We start from the raw sequence: 20,959 nt of genomic DNA, 5'->3' as shown, positions 1-20,959 counted from the left end.
TCGGTTAGCTACTGATTTACTAAAAGTAACATCAAATCAGTGGTGTAAATTAGGGACATTGAGTCTGAGATTAGCCTGGGATTAGTATTAGGGAAATGATTAAGACAACAAGCCTGTCTCAGAATGTTAAAACACCAAAGTGACGTCACTAAAGCTCAATTAGTACAAACTATGTTACAGCGCTGGAAGACACAGGAAGAAGGGCTACTCTGCTCCACAGAGGAACACTGAGGAGCTAAGTCAACCCCACCAAAGGCCACAGCCATAAACTCTAACCAGCCCACAGGTGCTAGTAGTACCTATACCATCCATCACACCTCGCCCTCATGTTCCGAACTCCGAAGACCAACCAGATTAAGGGGCCGATTAGGATTGCGGTGAATCCGCATCCTCCGGGCCGGAGGAAGCCACCGCCGGCTCGGAAGATGCGGGTTCACCGCTGCGGTGATTGAAAAGACCCCCCGCCAGATTAGGGTGGCAAGGGGGTTGGGAAGACCATCCGCAGCTTTTCTGCCACGGTCCCGCGGCGGAAAAGCTCTAATATGGTGGCGGTGTCTATCAGACACCGCCAGCCATATTAGGATGCATGCAGAAACATGCTTTCCACAGCGGGTTTCCGGCCGTGGAAAAGCATGTGGTGTTTGGTGTTTGGGGGCCCGTTGCGGGCCCCCAGGGTGTCGATGGGTGGGGGGTGCACATGGGAGGGTACCTATGGTACCCCCCAGCCTTTACATGCATAAAGCGGCAGGCACCGCGCGGTTCCTACCGCTTTGTGCATATAAATGCAATACATGCATTTTTAACCTTGCGGCGGGTGCTGCTTCAAGCAGCACCCGCCGCAAGGTTAAAGGTACGGGATGTGACCGCCAGGGTGGCGGTCACATCCTAATTTGCATGGAGGGACCGCCGCTGCCCATGCGGATGGTCCCTCTACCTCGGGGGTGCCGTCCGCCATCCTAATGACCCCCTAAGTTCGTACTGAGGAAGGCTAATGTGGACTCCAACAAACAACAATGCTGTTTTAAGAGGGACACTCTTAGGGAGGAGAATAAAAAAAGCCTTCAAAGGAGCAGGAGACACCCCCTGTTGCTGAAACCGAGAAGGAAAGGGCTCAGGAGGCTGGGATCAGAAAGCTGTAGCTGAAAGCTGACAAGGTTGTAGCAAGATTACCCAATGGCAGCTTCTAATGTGTCAACACACCAACCTGCTCTACAATTTCAACTGTGGTAGTGGAGAATTACACAACAGGAGTGTATAGTGTGGTTGATGTGGCTTCTGTTAAGCTATAATGCATCATGCGGAAGTTAAGGGTTGAGGAAAAGGCTGCCACATTTCTTAATTATTTGTTTCTTAGTGGGTAAGTGGAAAAAATAGAATAGGATGAAAGACAAATTATTTGTGAAAAATTTAAAATGGCAGATGTGAGTAGTTTTGGATGACCCTTTCTCTGTGCCTAAAGTTTTTTAAGAGAGGAGTCGTAATTTGTGTTTCGAGCATCTTTGTTGCGTGGTGTGTGAGCTAGTCTATGTGGTTGAAGTAATGGAATAAAGTGGACATTTTTAGTTTGACCCTTTGTTGGCAGAGGAAATCTTGGTTGCTTGTGCACAAGGGCTACTTCAGAACTTGGATAAATCTCAGGTCACAAACTTTAAGCAATTAACGTCCGCTGCTGACAGATAGAATGTGAATAAGGGGAATCAAGAGTTGCAGAAAACACAAAAAACAAACAGGAGCCTTTTTCAAGGGCAATGCCATTAGTAAGCAATTTAAATACATGCCCTCTTTTAACTACAAAAAAACATATCTGTTCAGACACATGAACAGGCTCAGAAAACCTCAGTCAGTTAGCAGAACCCCAAGAGACCTAACGAGGATAAACAGCAAGTTGGCCTATACGGTGTTCACCTAGAACCATGCCTACTAAGAAACCGAATAAAGAATGCCGCTTCTAAGACAGCTCTTACTTCTGACTGATCACGGAAAGGTTAATACATGTTTTATTTTATTTTAGCACTCTGAAGTGATCAAGGTTATGTGTTGGAGCTTTATAAAACCTTGAATAAATAAATAAGGGCCAATTAACATCACAATAAAATGGACATTAGCTGTCAGGTTACAAGTTAAAATGTGACAATGATACCCTTAATGGGTTTTAGGATCAGCAACAAAACTGTGGGAGAAGAGTCCTTGTAAATTTGGAAAGTGACTGCAGATGCCCAGACAAAAGTGCCTTGCAAATGCCCATCAATTCATGTGCACTTGGTGAATGTGTACATATTCACTGGCCTCACAAAACAAATGAGCAAATATTACAGTTGTAGACCACAGGTCTGTCAGGAAGCAGAAACCATATGCCTCAGTGGCCGCTGGGCCTGATAGACTTGAATTCCTAATAATGATAAAACAACAGGAGGTTGAAGACAAAGTTGGGAAGTGAAGGGGATTGAGTACACTGACCTCTTTGGCAACTTTGACCATCTATTCTTACCTTCTTAGAGAAAAGTGAGGTAAACACTGATTAAATGGAAACGTTCCAAGTTTCTACTCCCTGCTATAATATGAATCAACCTATCTCTAATCAGACATGTTGGTGTTGTTGGGATCTTACTGTATTTAAATTGCTTACAATGGGCATTTCTAGTAAAATACTTGCACCCCTATGAACCGCTCCTATTCACTGTACATCTATGTTTCAACTAAATTGTGCAAGTATTAACACGCACATATGAGGTCTTGTAAAATGAAGCTTTCTGATCTCCCCAATGATCTTGAGCTGGATTGTCTTTTTATTGCTGAAACCACCTTGCCTGATGGTTGTGTACCACCAATCTCTTCTCTAGTTTCTGAGGACTATGCCATCAAAACCTGCAACAGAGCTTACAAAAAGAGCATGGGCGTGGCAGTTGTTTATTGATCCTCATTGAAGGTAGCCACAGGTCCATTAACTCTCTATTTCTAGATCTCTGAATTAGGTAACTTTCTGACCCTGATAGTGAAACCCATGATCAGATGACCATCAAAGCTTTGATATGCTACCACTCTCCTGGACCGCGCGTCACCTTTTTCAGGTGTTATTTGCAAGGTTTTAGTAGGAAGGCTTCTTGGTGTCTCCTGCAGTCATAGTTATAGCTACTTCGCCGTATTTATTAGAATACTTCCAATCTATGGCGCTTTCTGTATTAATCTCAGCACTAAATTTTAGAATGTACTTATTTATAATGTATATACATATCTTTCAACCCAGCCCATCATGCTAATGGCCGCTACCAGGATGGGCATACTTCAACAGAAATCCATGTGCAATTGATTCAATTAATTCCAGCTTCCAGGTCTGGCAATTCCATACTACATGTTTGTCCTCGACTGAACAGTACACAAAAGGAACATTGTTTTGCCTACTTATTTTGTATGATGCAACCAGATCATGATGGGCTAGCTGCAATGGATTTAAGATAGTGCCATAAGGACATTTTTTGTCCTAATAGGGTTGTAACACCTCTGGGAATAAACTAATGTTCCCAAAATGCTTGCACGGTTCTTCATGGACATGCTATGCTTTGTTAAATCCTGAAGAAACTTTTAACCAATCTGTGTATTCCCTGAGTCAATATGCCGATTATCCCTTTAGTTACTTTGTAACCTTTTCATATTCACATTCAAGTGAACGCCCATATATCTCCAGCAGTCCCCCCTCAATGAACATCTCATTCCCAAATGGCTCTTCGCTGACCAAACACGTTGCCCCTGCTCCTCTACTTTCCTAACATGAAACGGTATGACAGCCAGCAGAGGCTGGATAGCTGGGTAGAAGTGCCAAACATCCATTATAGATAAGGAACCTAACACTGTGACTATTGGTAACTGATTCTTCCTGGACTTTCCATGTTAGCAGCTACTGGTAAGGGGAAACATCCATTTACAATGCTGGCATTACAATGCAATGCCTTTACAAAGGAAGTTCCATTACAATGCATGCTATTACAGCACATGCTATTACAACGCATATGTCTCTCTGACCAGCACCTTCCCTGAGGTAAGCACCTGGTGGTGTTAGAATAGTAATTTAATGTACGTTGTAACGGTACATGCATTGTAATGGCTTGTGTTGTAATAGAAGTTGCATTGTAAAAACTGCGTCGTAAAAGTATGCATTTGATAGTTTGCATTGTAACGTCATACATCCGCTGGTAAGGTGGTACCCACTCTTTGAGATCTGAACTCCGGACCGTCCACTAAAACATCGCTATCCAGTAGGCTTACCTATGGGGCACCTTTGGATCCCTGTATCGAGAACAGAGGTCTCTCAAAATTCTCTGATCTCTCTCCCCTACTATCTCCTGAGAACGCATGCAGGATCACCCATGGAGGCTTGTCCACCATCAGTTCTCCATTTGGCAGCAAACACCGTAGCAGAGCCCCTCTATAAATTCATGAATAATATGATCTTTTCCAGAATTTATCCACAGAGTTGGACCTCGCCGCAGTCCCCCGCTTCCGAAGAGCGACCGCAGGCGGCAGATCGTTCTCCCACCTCGCCGCCAAGACCTGGAACACCCTCCCCATCCACCTATGGCAGACCCAAGACCTGCTGACCTTCAGAAAACTCCTCAAGACCAGGCTTTTCAAGCAGTAGCAGTATTCCCCACCCCAGCGCCTTGAGACCCTCACGGGTGAGTAGTGCACTTCACAAATGATATGATTGATGGATTGATTGATTGAAACAAGGCATAATTAGGCCTCTCCAGAAAAAAACTAACACAGATCCAGGGGACTGTAAGAATTATCAACCCATATCCTTGCTTCCAGTTCCTGCAAAAATCCTGGAGCTGCATCTCAATAATCAGCTGATGGAAACTGCAGAAAATCAATTATCGCGTAAAGATTCTCAGTTCGGATTTAGGAAACACCATGGGACGGAAACTGGTTTAATATCTGCCACTGATTACATCAGGCGCACCGTAGATGAAGGACAAGGGGTGGTGCTGATTCTTTTGGATCTGCCAGCAGCATTTGATACTATCTCACCTATATTGCTGCAGGACAAGCTCCAGGGTCTTGGTGTTTCTCATCATGTACTAGCCCCCTGTCCTCATTCTTGACAGTTAGATCTCAAAGGGTGAAACTACAGTATTTTTACTTGGATACCTTTGCTCTACCTTGTGGAGTACCACAGGGATCTTCTCTGAGCCCACACTTTTTAATCTATATGTGGCACCTTTAGCAACCGTGATTCAATCATTAGGATTGGAGGTAGTGTTATATGACACACAGATCATGGTTACTATCCCCAAAGGCTCATGCTCAAAGTCAGAAAAAATTCTAGGGTGCATGACTAAAGTGGCAGAATGGATGTCTCTTAACTTCTTGAAGCTGAATGGGGAGAAAACAGAAGAGATGCTATTCGGATATGGGACATCAAAATGGAACAGCAAGTGTTGGCCTCAAGCCTTAGGATGCTGTCCAGTCCCGAGCAAGAAGGCTAAGAACCTTGGAGTTCTGATGGATATTGAACTTAATTTTAATGTTCAAATGAACCGTACTGTCTCTACGTATACCTGAATCATAGGGATGCAAAAAAAATCTTCCCTCTCATCCAACGACCTGCATGAATAGAGGTAGCACTGGCCCTGGTAATGTCCAGACTCGATAACTGCAACTCACTATACCTGGACGCCAATAACAGCATGCAGTACAAACTTCAGGAGCTGCAGAATGCACTGGTAAGACTTGTTCTGGTCATCCCCAGAAAACAATCTGCCGGGAAGGGACTAGAAGCCCTGCACTGGCTCCCTATCGAAAAATGTATTAGCTTTAAGTCACCCTTCATGGTACACAAATCACTCTATCCTCCCTACCCATCAAGATTAAAAACAATGTCCAGCTGGCACTCCCCCGGTAGACTCCTTTGATCCTGCTTCAAATGCGACTGGTGATGCCAAGAAGAGGAAATGGGGGGGGCAGAGCATTCTCGATGGCAGCTAGCAAACTTTGGGACTCTCTTCCTCTCGTCCTTAGGGCCATTCCCCCTCTTTTACCATTCAGAAAGGCTCTTAAGACCTGTTTTTTTTCGGCCTAGCACCTACCTGGGGTAATATCTTTTTCAATCCTCTTCTGGACGGCCGGTCTTCAGTGCCTTGATGCCTTAGGGTGATTGTTGCACTTTACAAATTGTAAATCAAATCAAATCAGAGAACATACACAACTGTTCCACAAAGGATACTGAAGAAGGGAAAGGAAATGGATGTCCTGATGATTTTAGATGGAAGTGACTCTAGACCACAAATGACTCTAGCCCACAAATGGATCCCTTACCGGGCTCTCTTTCAGCTGCAGGCCCTCCCCATTCGGCAGCGATGACCTTCGCTTTGTTGAGGAGTTCTTGCTCGGCGTGGCCACAGCTCCACATTTCTTCTTCACAAACATCACCTCGCAGCTCGCCTGGTCTTCATTATGTGTGCTCTTGCCCGCATTAATCACCCTAGAAGAGAAAACAAGCATGTTAACACCCGGCAGCTTCACAGTGTTGCAGTTTCTATCGGTTTTTAGCTTATCTAGAATTTATGGGAACATTTCGAAGGGTTTCCTCTACTAATAGCAAGAGCACCAAGCCTGTGAGGTTGTCATTTTTGTGGCTGTTTGTTTAGAAATGAATAGCAGTTTTTGCTGGAAGGCTAAATGACTGTTTCAGAAAAAAAAACAATTGTTTTTTAAAGCCACATTTTTTGTACATGTTCACACAAACAAATTCATTTGCTTAATAAAAATAGGTATGGCTAGATATATTTACTTCTTGGACAAACATCACCTAAATAACTCCTGTAAATAAGAGAAAAACTAAGCCACTGACAAACAGACCTAAAAAGCTGCAGAGTGCCATTCATGTTCTTGCCCACATATGCACCATCCCGGCTCCCACCAGCAGGAGGCTGCACGAGCACACCTCCGGTTCAACCAATTGTGGCGGAGCGGGCAGGATCTTATGGCATAAACCAAAAGCGTGGAGCGGTGACGGTGGCTACATAAATCTGCGACAAAACGCATAGCCGTGCTAACACTATGACATGCGGAAGAACACTTTGGGTCTTCTGTTCCAAGTAGTTTTGTGCAGGGAATCCACCAGCAGCACATAAATGGGATAGGTCATTGGGCAGCATTTAAATGGGGCAGAGATGGTTGCACAGTCTGACTAATCTTATATCTGAAGCACTTTTTGTATCGGATAGCAAGAAAGACGACAATGTTCTAATTGTGGTGGGTGTGCAGGTAACGAATTGAACATGAACCTCATGTTCCCGTCTTTAATTCAAATTCCTTTTTACCACCACAAACTTCAGTCCGGGTTTCATCCAACTGGTAAACCTCATTTGGTCAGAGTCTGCTCAACTCTTTGGCACCAGCTACAGTAAACTTCCCTTTCCTGGTAGCATCAGGTAACCATATCCCTTCATGCCACCCCAGGCACCAACATTGCAAGTTATGCTCTTTAAATATTTCCTTTGAAGTACATCGTACTTTGGTTAAATGTGTTTTATTAAATTGAATTGAAAGTATAACTTCCACTTAGAGCATACCGTTGCAATGGGATGTCTAGTACCACTGTGGAAGCAGTACTGACGACATATAGAAGAAAATGATATGAAGGAATCTTACCTATCGATGATACCAGCGATTATAGGGGCAGGAAAGTATGATGCATTAAGCCAAATTGGGGATACGGGTAACCCATAGTGCCCCTGAGCGATACATATTAGATAAACAAGGGGGACCCTATAGGTAGCTATGGACCATGGGTATCAGTTAAACAAAGAAACAAAAGGTCCTAAGCAATTCAAAAATACAACTTAATACTATATAGACCACAATAGGCTGCTATATATTTTTCCTTGCCCAGCCGGACAGGGAATTTATTTTAGATTGAATCAAAAGATTTAGAGTCTGAATACATTTAGCAAAAATACACAATTTCTTCAGTAAGGCACAGTCCTGCACCGTACTTAAGAGGTAAACACAGTAAGAGTGAGAGTGAAAAAAAGAATACCGACCGCACTTCAACCGCCAAGCTATCAAGCCCGCGATAACCCAACGGCTGTCCCAATTGGAAATGCCGCAACCTCCAGCATTTGAATAGAGCCTAGGAGCCCACGGCGCCATTTCACGCCCTGTCTGACCAAGAGCTGTGACATATAAGCTCTTCCAGCCGCGTCTCTGTACGCCCCCTAGCCCTACACGAGCCCTCACGGAGGTGTGTATATTGTTTAAACCAGGCAATTCTTATTGTTAAATACCTGATGATGATCCTCTTGTAATTAGAGCGCGGGATCGAAACGTCGACTCTTTCTAGTAGTCATACAGATGATCATTGTATATTACTGTTTGTATGTGCTACTCTGGGAGACACTGATAACACTAACTTAAAAAGTGCCCAGTACGCTCTCTCTTCTTGCCTGAAGAAACCCTTCCTTCCTATTCTTTTTTCACTCTTACTGTGTTTACCTCTTAAGTACGGTGCAGGACTGTGCCTTACTGCAGAAATTGTGTATTTTTGCTAAATGTATTCAGACTCTAAATCTTTTGATTCAATCTAAAATAAATTCCCTGTCCGGCTGGGCCTCAGCGATACATGGTCAGCCCCCTCCAAAGGCCAGGAAGAGCTAAAACCCTCACAAAGGTTCACGACAAAAGACAAATAATCACGTGGAGTAGAACAAAATAAAAACCCATGAAAAAAGACTTTGGAACATCAAGGATGAATGGAGGAGTTTCCTGTGTCCTGCCGCCAAGTGGCTGTCTGTAGCAGGTCGCTTTGACATGGGGTGTATAGTTCACTTCCCTAGCAAGAAAGGTGAGGGGCTAGATTCAATCTGCATGTCCATGTGAGGACGAACCACTCTGATTGGTCAAATGGATGTCTGCCTGACCTGGAGAGCCGCAGCTTGCTTATGGAGTTCAGGCGCTGCAGCTCCCACCTCAAATCCCAGGGTATGCCATCCGGGGCTCCAGTACCACAATGTCAGAGAATTGTTTGAGCACAGTTTCTTTATTTTTAACAAGGCAAACGCTGAGGCGCTGGTACTTGTTTAGGACATCGACTATGACAAACTGGAGACCTGAAAGGCAGCCAGATTCAGGTGGTGAGGGGGCGGGGCATACAACATAAAACTACCTTCGTCATCCAGTCCTTCAGGTGCATTTGTACTGAAATGTGTCCTTTAATGAGGTAATAACAGGGGCGACCACCACTGCTCTCTGGGAGGAGGGGACTGTGGAAGTATGCCCAGGCACTGAGGTGAATCACTACCCAAGGGAACCAGGAGTAACCAAGTGCAATATGCATTTGGAAATCGAGGTAAATAATCTCTTGTAATCATTTTCTTGCCCTGTAAAGCGTTATGGTCTGGTACTCCCCCAAGTCCCCTCTTTCTACTTGTTTTACCTACGACCATCCCTTGCCTGGATGAAGTCTCCCTCCCTCCTTCAAGTCAAGTATTGAGACCACACCAATTTGGGATTTTTTGGAGTAGGGGGGAGTAACCCCCCCCGGCCGTATTTATTACAAAATTAAAAAAACATTATTTATTAACATTATTAACAATTACGCAGAAAGGCCAGATACATTGGTAGGCCGATGATGTCACATGGCTAACCTTAACTCTAATACACATGACACTCCTACTGTAACTCTAACAATGCATATATACACTTTCTGTGTGTCCCCTCTAGAGCCTACGGCAAGGTCAATGACTGGCAGCCTCCTGATCTCCGCAAACTACGAGAAATGACTATGCCGGAGTCGGCTTGCGCAGGGGGTACAGCTTATCGAACAGATATTTTCCACCGTGCCCCCCCACGCCCTGTGCCTTAACTCCATAACGGGGGCTGCAGAAACTCTGCATGGCTTGCGCAGGGGGTACAGCTTATCGGACAGATATTTTCCACCGGGCCCCCCCTGCCGTAGCCGTCCACTGTAGGCAAATGGGGGGAGGTGGGGGGTGCTCCCCCCTCCTCCTTTCTCCCGGGGACGGGCTCGACCGCCATAAGGGCGGCGCGCACTATTCTAGTGCTGGGCCTGTTCAAAACCCTCACACAAAACACAGCTTGAACACTGTCAAACGTCTGGCTTCAAGGGAGATGTTTCCTATATGGACAAGAATATGGATAAAATAGCTATTGCTTGGGGCGGCTTTCTTTAAGAAAATAAAAAATAACAATTGGAATTTGATTTAAATAAAAAAAGGACTAATAACGAGCGCAAAAGTAATTCAGATTAAGTAACAGGCATTATACTCATTTAAAACCTTGGCAGTGCCCCTGCTTGCATTGTGCCTCATTGTTCCTTCATTTCTGTTCATTAACCGTGAATACCTGTTCATCATTTGTCAACTCCACTGTAATACCAAAGTACAAAATATATTGATTTCCCAACTCCCTTCCTCATTGTTTTTTTAATTTGCATCCTGAAGTATTCAGTATTATCAATTCATGAATGTGCCTTTCTATAACAGATGCGATGTGGTCAGCAGGGAAATAAAAATGCAAACGAACGTCAGTCTTATCGGCCGTGCATCATCGATTTGGCAGCTGCTTAAATTCGCAGGAACATTTCTCATGTTTTGTCAACCAAGAGCAACCCTTTCACACTTGTTCACAGAGGAAGCACTGAGACGGTGTGGCAGTGTGATGCTGGCAGAGCTCAGCAAGAATGTTGTGATGTCATTTGGAGGGTTTAAAAGCATCGTGCCCTGAGTGTTCTCTCAGTGGCAGTTGCTACTTGTGCCTTGGCTGTGCCAGCTAGGATGGCTCTCTGTACCCCGACAAAAAATACTTCTTGTGGGAATGTTATGTTATGTTATGTTATGTTACTTTATTTCTTTTATAGTGCACGGCTACTCCAGGGAGCATCCCGGCGCTTTAGCAAAGAATAACAGCATAAAAACGGCAGTCACACAACAGAAAAAAGCAGAGAATGAAAAGGGTCTATTTCATAAAAAGCCATGTTTTCAGGTCCTTTCTAAAGGCAAGAAGACAGGGAGCCTGTCTCAAGGACAGTGGTAGGTTGTTCCAAACTTTAGGTGTTAAATAGCGGAAAGACCGACCTCCCAATCGTGCGCGACGAATTACAGGAACAGTCATCATAGACAGACCAGATGACCTGAGAGTCCTGCTCGGTGCATACCGGGAAAGACGTTTCCCAATATACTTGGGGCCAATACCATGAAGGGCCTTAAAGGCCACAGTCAGGCATTTGAAAGTAATTCGCTTGGAGATGGGTAGCCAATGTAGAGTGTTCAGTAAGGCAGTGGCACCAGCTCTCCTCGGGAGTCCAAAGATGGTACGGGCTGCCGAATTCTGGACAACTTGCAAACGGGTCATAAGATATTTTGGAAGACCCAAAAAGAGAGCGTTTGCGTAGTCCAGTCGTGAACCGATCAATGCCTGAACAACTGTTTTCCTGTGGTTAAGTGAAAGTAGAGGAAGAAATTTCCTCAACATCCGTAAAATGCCGAAGCATTTCCCAACAAGAGACAGGATGTGAGGTCTAAAGGATAGTTCACAATCTACTATCACTCCTAAATTCTTGGCCTTAAAAGAGACCTTGTCAGGAGGAAACATATCTTGTGGCCACCAAGATTTCCAATCGGGTTCAGGGGCGCAACCGAAAAAGAGAAGCTCTGACTTGTCTGAGTTGCATTTTAAGCCATGACATCTAAACCACTCAAACACCGCACCAAGGCAATCCCTGATCTGTCTGCCATTGAAAAACCCACCCCTATCACATGTGAACAGGAGTTGGGTATCATCAGCATATGACACGATCTGGGCGCCAAAAGATTCTGCGACTTCCGCCAGAGGGGCCATAAAGATGTTAAACAGCATAGGGCTGAGAATGGAGCCCTGTGGGACTCCCACCTCTAGCGGAGCCATATCAGCGGAAAAGGGAGGCGCCCAGATCATTTGTCGGCGGTCGGCCAGAAAAGATTTTAGCCAATTCCACACCGTTCCGCGAAGGCCACACTCCCAGAGTCTTGCCAAGAGGACCTCATGAGGAACGGTGTCGAAAGCCGCCGACAAGTCAAGCATGACTAACACGGCCTTTCCCCCAGAGTCGAGTACTTCCCTGATGGCATCGGTGACCTCAAGCAGGGCCGACTCCGTGCTAAAATTAGCGCGGAAGCCGGACTGCGAGGCGTGCAACAGGTCGTTTCCTTCGATGAAACTGGAAATTGTCCTGTGCACGTATCGCTCGGAACCCACTACTGCGTCCATTGTACTTCATATTAGTGGCGACAGAAGACGGCATGCCACCTTGCCTACCTACAGCCACCTTTGTTTCCTGTTCTGCATGCGCTGTGTCACGAGCACACGCAGAACAGGAAACGAAGAGGGCTGTAGGCAGGCAAGGTGGCATCCCATCCTCGTCGCCACTGATAATGTGGTAGAAACGGTAACATAGCGCAAATGACTTGGTAATGCAGTAAAGTCTGATAGTTTAGAGGAGGGGTGAAAAATGGGGGCGGTGGTCTCTAAAAGGGGCGTAGCTTAAACACAAATGAAATTTCTGTTATTCCCATAGCATGCCATCTAACCGGTATTTTAGTTCCTCTGAGCTTTCTGTTGTTACATCCAAATATACAACACAACTGGCATGCACCTACAAGCAGCCGGGACTATTGGGTTTGCAAATGGCTGTAAACTGTTTAGTCTAAATGATTAACGATGATTTTGTTGTAAATAATATGGAAAATGTTTGAATTCTGAAACTGTGAGACTGAATTAAACATTACTGAGTCCTGTGGAATCGGTAGTGGTCTTCAGAATGTCTCAGTCACTCCTGTTAAGCTCACTCTATGCTAGACATGAACTTTTCCTCTCCACACCTTGTCTATCTGCATTTTTACAACTCATCTCTTTCCTCTTCAGCACCCTCTCGAGCATGTTCTTCCTCGTATCTCCTTCACTTCACCACCCCATAACACACAGGGCACCAACTCACCTGTAAGCATTGCAATGTTTTTTCTTACTTTTGCCTTGTCATTAGTTTGACACTGTGTACTTCCTTCATTCAAATTTGCACAGAATCAAAATTGCAACTGGAATGTGTGCCCATTGCCATTTATACTTTGCAGAGAGACCAAGTGTTAGATGTATTCTAAGCATCTTTTTGCCCACTGACGGGCACTGTGAGAAACTCGCTGTTCCTTCAGCCTCAGCTCTAGAGCTCTCAATATTGGCCTTATAAACCCCAGAGGCATCTCAGTTCAAAGTATGTACTATATATAATTCAAGCATTTCACCCATCAACTTGTTTATGGTCACAAATAAAGGAAAGGTATTATTGGGCATCTGGACACAAAGCCTCAAATGAGATTGCTTGAATTTGACAAATTGATGCTGTCACAAAGCCTTGGACAACACTCTGCAGCCTTTCCAGTCTTGAACAACCATTCTGGTGGTCAATGAATCATAAGCATCATTGGGGGCAATGACTGATCTTTCAAACGAGGAAAGACAACACTGCCTAGCCCGCACATTCCAGGCCGGACAGGCCGTAGTGGGCACCAAGCGTTTCCCGGGTGGGCTGGAAGAGTGGGGGCAGTTTTTTTATTGCTGGGGGCCAGTTTTGCTTCTGACCCCCCAGAGGACGTTTGGGGGTGTTTTAGAGTCTCCCTGTCTCCTCTTTGTATATTACAGTTAAACTGTGCAAATTGTGAATTGGGCAGCGGTCGACATCACAAAGACACTCATGTCCAAACAAGCGCAGACCACATCTAGGTTAAGTGCTACCCAATGTCATTTCAAAACATCATGATGGCTGCAGCACCCTCACCAGAACACTTTCAAATGTGCATTCAAACCTTACTAGTGCTTATCATAATATTAACAGGAGAATTCCACTTTTGTTTTCAATTAATATTAGTTTGCGTTAAATGACCGAGGAAATGGCTACCTCTATTGGATCAAATATGGGAATCGAATTATTTGGACTTCAGGTTGCAATGGTTTTTGTTGGCAATACCACCTAAACACCCCTGTAGCTGATAATTCTGTCCAGGAGCCATTGGTGGGTGTCCTTTCAACCCTTTGCCCCCCGGATGGCATGCACAATCTTTTGTTGATATGGCCCACGACAAGCAAATGAATTCTAATGTGTTGGCTGAGTGAGGCAGGCTCTCTGAACTGCTGCACTACGACTCCCAAAGGAATGAAGTGCGACACGCCATAATGACTTTTTAGGAGTGTTTACATGATGTATCCCTTTCTAGTGCAATTATGAGCCATCTGTGATTGTTTCTTCAGATTTGAGACCGGGGAAGGAAGAGGTAATACTAAACACTTTGTATGAATTAATATTTTAATGGTGTCAAAAGGGTAAGTATGTTTCAATGCCATGTCTGATTTCCTGAATTAAAATATTGTGGCTTTTTGTCCATTTGGTATTATCTAATTATGGCAAAGAGTAATTAAAAGGGCAAAGGCCTATAAAGGGCGTCATGATTTTGATAAGAGTCAGACTGCCTTTCATATCCTCTATTTACATTCCAAAATAATTTGGATGCATCTTATAGCCCCTGACCCGTAGGCATGCTTGCACATCTTAATTTTCCTTAGGTATTCAAAGTATGCCATTTTCGAGGGTGAATTTGTACGCATGATTCATAAAAGCAGAATTGGTGTACTTTTACCACTGCAAATTTCAATTTTCAATGTGGCAATTATACCACCATGGTGGTCTCACCACCCCTATGGTGCAAATTCTACAATCACAAGTGCTGCAGGAAAGTTTTGGAAGATTTTCAAACCATAAGAAATGGTATTGGGCTTCATTTATTAGAAAAAAAATGTTATTTCCCACAAAAAGTTTCGAAACATCCCAAGTCCACAAAATAAGAGTCATCAATTCTTAGGTGAGGGTCTGCCCACCTTAGTAGGCCTGTTAGCTCAATCTCCAGTGCAACCATGCTGTGGTTGGAGACAACCATAGTCCTAATCTTGGCCTTGCTGCAGAGCGTTTCCTAAATAACCAAACAAGAACCAATTTGAGACTGGCTATCAAGCCATTTACTCATTAAAGTAAATCTCATCTTCATCAATGAAAGCCTAAAGACTCCAGCTAAGTCCATGTTTAATCCTACCCATTGTGAAAAGAGATATACCAACATGTATACCCAACACACAAGACTCGGATAATAGAGGCAAATGCATTGCCAAATCCAGTGGAGAGGAAAGGTTATTTACTCTATGGTCACAGAATTTTATCACAATGATACATTTCCTGCTCACAAATGTCAACAAAACAAGGACCTATTTCACATTTCTGTCACTTTCCAAACTATTCACAGACAAGTTACATTTTTGTTCATATAGTTCTATACCTCGCTTCTTCCAGGAACGTGTGTGGTCGATAGAATTGTACTAATAGGCTTAATTTAATTTATCAAAGACAGGCCAGCTGTCAAAATATTCTCTCAAATGACCATCCTTCCTTTGCTTACATTATTCAGCTGGTGAATAATTATTTAAAGCTCTTTCACTATTTTATATCTAAAGAAATGATGTAAACCTTAGCTGTCAGTAGAGTGTACATATTTCATGCTACTTTCGGGCTGATTTTTCTACCTTCGTCCCTTGTGATATCACAAAAACACTAACTTCCAAACAGACTCCAGGAGATACTTATCAATGATGCTAAAGTTACTTAGATCTAAATTTCCATCTTAGTCACAGGGAGAATGGAGTGCAAATGTCACCAATTCTCGTTCAAACATGCACTCTGAATTGATATAGTTCAGGGCATAGAAAAAAAATATGAACGTAGATTCCAGGATTAGAGTGATTTGATCAATTAATGCCTGTACCAGCTCCCAAGCATCTTTTACATTTGCATATTACCCTTTTCATTTGCAGAATTAACTCGTTGCGCACATTTGCATTTCTTTCCGGCAAGCACGCACCCTGGCAGGAAGGCTTATTTAGCTGTCTACCCAGCTTTGGTTTCCCAGCACAGGAGACTCACTGAATGACACTTCAGCTGAATTATTTGAACCATCGGAATTAACTGTCTCGGAATGGTTGTTTTTTACAAAGTATCAAAGTATCAAAACAATATGGGCACGTCGTGCCCCTCCGATCCCGTCCACTTCGATCACTGGAGATAACGAGGGATACCAGGGATACCAGGAAAGATCAAAGGTCAAAAGGAACATGGAGTGAGGGAAGGATGGAATTGAGAGGGCGGAGGAGGGAAAGATGGGAAATTGTAAAAGGTAGGTTGAGGCAAGGGAGGATGGGGAAGAGGGAAAGGATGGAATTGATGAGCTGGACAATGGCAGAGGGGTGAATATAATGAGAGAGGACGAGGGTGAGACAAAAATCAATGTGAGAAAATTGATGGTAAGAGGAAAGATGTGGTAAGGTATGAAATGAGGGCTTGAGGGAGAATGTGGCTAGAGAATGGGGTAGCTAGAATTATGGTTGAAGATTAGAGAGAGCGGGTAAAAGGGAGGGGCCATAGGAAGGATGGAAATTGAGATGAGGAGGATACTAGGGAGGATATGGCCAGATGGAAGACTAGGTGAGAAAAATGTTGCTGCTGTGCAAAGATGAAGGCTAGAATGAGTGGAAGTGCCGTGGGAGAGCAGACTGTCAATGGCTTTGTAAGTTAGCTAAGCAGACTACAGATAAATGCAACAAAAAAAGGAAACACAGACTTGGCCTTTTGTTTCTTAATGTATAAAAAGATTTTGTTATCAAGCATGCATCTTTTTCCTTAGTTTGAAATCATCTGAAAATGGGTGCAACTAAATAATGTGTATTGGTGTTTAACATGCCAATACAGTCAATGTATCACGTTGTTTAAAGGCCTACTGGGGTCCATACCAAAAGTTACAGGAGGCACTTCTGCCAGCTCACTGTTTACCATTGGTTGGCTATCTTGTCACTCTCATCTAATTTTCTTGCTTCTTATTTGAAATCTTTTCTACTGCTACTTGTGTTTTTTCCACCCTTGGAGTATAGCTTCTTTACCATTTTTTGACTAAATTACTTTTATCCTTTCACTGCTCACATTCAGTAAAACTACTTTTTTTCTTTCAGCGCCCCAAGAGAGTGCATGCGTTTTCTTGCTGTCTTCCTTGCGTGCTGTTCCCCTCTATTAGACACCCTCACAATTGCTCTAAGTTGCTACCTCTTTCCTCCAACACCAACTCATCCACTGTTTCCCACACCATCTTCTTTTCCTATGTATTTGTTTAATTTCCTCCCCTTTTTTTCCAATAATTGGAAGGCCCGACAACTTCCATTTGCTGCAGGGCCACTCTTTTCAAAAAGCGCTTTTTTACATGCTTAAATTCATTGTGAGGTTTTGCCTGTACAGCACTTGTCCTGTGCTTGTGAAATCTCTTATAAACAAACAAAAAAAATCTTACAATGAACTTAGGGCCCACCCTTTCTTACCTCTGGTTGGCTTCGACGTCAACCTTATTTCCTTGCTTTTTATTGGTCAGAGCCTCCTCTTTGCCTCAACTTCCTCCTAGGGCTTCATGTATGTCCCTACCGTGAAGCATTGACCAAGCACATCTTCAAGTCTGCGGTCAATGTCCTTCCACTGGCTGCAGGCTCCTGCAGGTACTCTTTTTTTACATGCAATCTTAGAGTGCCTGTGTCTGCAGTCCCTTTCTCTCTTTCCCGCCCTCCTCCCTCTTTTGCTCTTCACTCCCTCATGTTGCTTTTCCCCACCCTCCTCCTGCTATCATTGTTTCTTCACCACCACCCCTCCCGCTGTCCATTGTTTCTTCCTCCACCTCTTCCACTGTCTGCTGTTTGTTCTCCACCACCCGCCCTCCTCCCAATTTCTGTTGCCCAATCCTGCCCTCCTCCTGCTGTTCATTGTTCACCCTCGCCCTTCTCCCACTGCCCATTGTTTGTTGCCCACCCCGCCATCCTCCCACTGCCCATTGTTTGTTGCCCACCCCGCCATCCTCCCACTGTCCGTTGTTTGTTGACCACCACCGACTCCCACGGCTGTTTGCTACTGTGCAGCATGTATTAAAAAAACATTAACAAAGCCAATAGATCTCACATAGGCAACACCTATTGGCTTTGCCAATGTGTGTTTTAAATTTGCTGCTCCAGGTGTCTTTTACCATCTTGGAATGGTGATAAAAAAGAATAAAAAAATGGTGGCTGCGTCATGCCATATATGCGTGCATGCATGTATTCATGGATGCACATGTACACATAATCATTCTGGTGACCAACGCATCATTATGCGTACGTGTGCCTTTGCCCCATCTCATGCTCTTTTTCACCCTGTGTTGTTTGGTAATGCTGCACAACATTGGCAAAAAGTATTCCATAAACTAATATGCCAAAAAGACAGTGCCTATTGGCTTTGCCAGCACTTGTTGGCTTGTGAGCCATTGGATTCTGTAGCTGATATTTTTTCCTGGAGTTCCCTGACAATGCAAAATAATTCCGGGTATATTTTACGAAGCAGCTGAATCAGTGATAGTTATTGTACCAAGTAATGTTAATAACACGAACAATGAGGTAGATGTCACCACAGGCTCTTTAGCATTACACTGACATCACACTCCTGTCCATTGGAAAGGAACAGCCGTTAGGCCCAGTCTCAGAAATAACCCTGTAAAAGGATTGTGCAAGAGCCAGTGCTGCAAACACAGCACAGCAATTTCCCTAAAGGCCCTAAAGCTGCCCTTTAAAGAGCTCATATTTAAGACGCATTACAAGCACACGGCGGAGGGTGACACGGGGCTCAGTCTGCATGAAGAGTAAGCCTGCGGGCTTACCCAGCTCTTCCCACTCAAATACAAATATCCACGTGTACTGTCGAGATAAACGAGCGTCTTAGAGTGCCAAATGATGAAACCCTGGGACTTGTTTCCACAGGGAGATACCAAAGGGGATGATGGACGGAGCATTTGAGCAAATCATACACTCAGCCCCAGTCAACTGATCTGGGTTTAATCCATCATCATTCTTTAGCTCAATGCCCCAGTTCAGACATATGTAAATCAGTCTGACCCTGTGCCTCATGGGAACGGTCCAGCCGGAACTGCCAAGCCATGTCTTCCCTGGACCGGAAACAAGCATCCTGGGACCGGTTTTGGGTTCATAACCCTCATCAGCCAGGCTAGCTTGAATCCAGTGGCAGAGTGAGCAAGGGACCCACGTCTGGGCATGGAACGCGCTTCCCTAGCGCCTCAAACACGAGGCCACGTGGCCCCAGCGAGGCACGGGCCTCTCAGAGCGAGGAGGCCAGCCTTCCCCTCATGCTCATCCGTGGGCGCCCACCAGCTTCATTCAAAAGCCGGCTTTTCTGAGAATCTCCCCAGCCGGAGCACCGAGTGACTGATCAGCTTACAGAGAATGACATCTAACACTGCAGGGCTCAAAGTCTTAGTACCCCGGAAGCTCCTTTATTCCGAAACCAAATGCCTGCTATATTTAAAATATGAAAAGAAGAAGGCAGTCACACTTTTACCACGTTTAAGCGCCTCTCGAAGGGCTCTTACTGCCAGATTTCAATCGGAGAGCACATGAGAATAGAGCAGATCTGTGAAAAGCAATTTATTTACTTAGGGGTTTTACAAATCGCCAGACGGGTAGTGAAAGGGCGTCTTCAAGGCGCTGTCTTACTGTTCACATACGGAACTATGATGTATTCCTCCTGGCTTTTACTACATATGGTGCTGCTCTCTTGGCGAGAAACCACTCCTCTGCCTTAGCACTTCAGTACTGAGACCCATACTTAGCCCCGCTCCAGTTAAAGACTCCTCGCTGGATATTCCTCAAACAGGCAGCGCCTAGAGGATATTTACTGCACAGTGTCTGCCCACTGTTCACTCTGGAAGATAACTCAGTGGGATAACTCACTGGCGGCCTGAGATACCACGGAGTCCACTTTTCATTCTTAAGAGGCCCATATTGTTTAACAGAACTACTGGTTAGATACAGTTTCATGAAAACGCAACATCTTGGGGAATAGAGGTTAGAAATGAAGTTTGTATTTTAGAAACAAAGAGGCTGACTGATGACGTAGACACAATGTAGGGAAAGGAAGTGTGGAGAGAAAGCAGACGTAAACAGGAGGGAAGGTCTTGCGATCACCTCTGTAGGCAGGAGGAGGAGGAAGAGAGAATTACAAACCCATCCCACTAATCTGTCCCTGCTCACCATGAAATGGCCATTAGCAGAGCGAGATTGACAAGCCGCCTCCGAGCACAAAGGCTAATGATTTCATTAGCCTGATGTGTCTTCCGGGAGACTGTGCTTAATGCCACTGAAAACAAGATCTGCAAAGAGGACCTCTTCTTAAACTCGGATTCTTAATAAATGCTTTGATGGTGATTGCATTAGTTCAGATACTGCTCGGATGCCACCGACTATTGTACTGCAGTTGTTAGCCACCAGCCGTCGATTCATAACAGAAGTCATTCAAACTTGATTTTTCAAAATGCCCATCAACAACGGGGACAAATGATGGTTCAAGTGTTCTTCCAATTGCTCTGTGTGCTGTAGAATCTCTGCTGTGGAACCAAGGGTGTAAGTAAGGTAAGGGGTGTCTACAAAGGGATTTAGTTAATTCAATGATTTAATTTATTTATTGGCATCAATCATTGAGTATGTTATGATCAATCTTTCTCAGGCGTGTCAACAAGACATCTGTAGAAATTTGACATCAATTACACAAAAGGAAAAGTACACACGCAAATCCTAGTATATATGAAAATATAGGTTATTTTATATTTCAAAAATCAATTAAAGGGGAACAGACAAGTGATTTAATCACCAACGAAATGTCATGAACAGATGTATGATAAAATCAGCAAAACAATTCATAACAAGCATAATCTCCAATCATTGAAGGAAGGGCAACTTAGACCAACTACTGGCAAAAAGAAGCTCTTGAGAACATAAATGTCCTTAGGAGATGATGTAA

General features: G+C 44.2%; 1 protein-coding gene across 2 annotated transcripts in view; it reads right to left on the bottom strand.

Moving 5' to 3' along the window:
- The window catches only part of PPM1H (protein phosphatase, Mg2+/Mn2+ dependent 1H), a 654,208-nt gene that overhangs the window by 396,492 nt on the left and 236,757 nt on the right, over window positions 1-20,959 (bottom strand). For both annotated transcript variants that reach the window (XM_086919094.1, XM_086919095.1), the window contains one exon: window positions 6,313-6,478. In XM_086919094.1, coding sequence (XP_086775220.1) covers window positions 6,313-6,478 — 166 coding nt within the window. The remainder of the gene's footprint in view (window positions 1-6,312; window positions 6,479-20,959) is intronic.

Source organism: Lissotriton vulgaris, chromosome 1_1 (assembly GCF_964263255.1).
Source record: "Lissotriton vulgaris chromosome 1_1, aLisVul1.2, whole genome shotgun sequence".
NCBI lineage: Eukaryota > Metazoa > Chordata > Amphibia > Caudata > Salamandridae > Lissotriton > Lissotriton vulgaris.
Note: the sequence above shows the minus strand (reverse complement) of the source record. Positions and strands in the feature narration are given on the sequence as shown.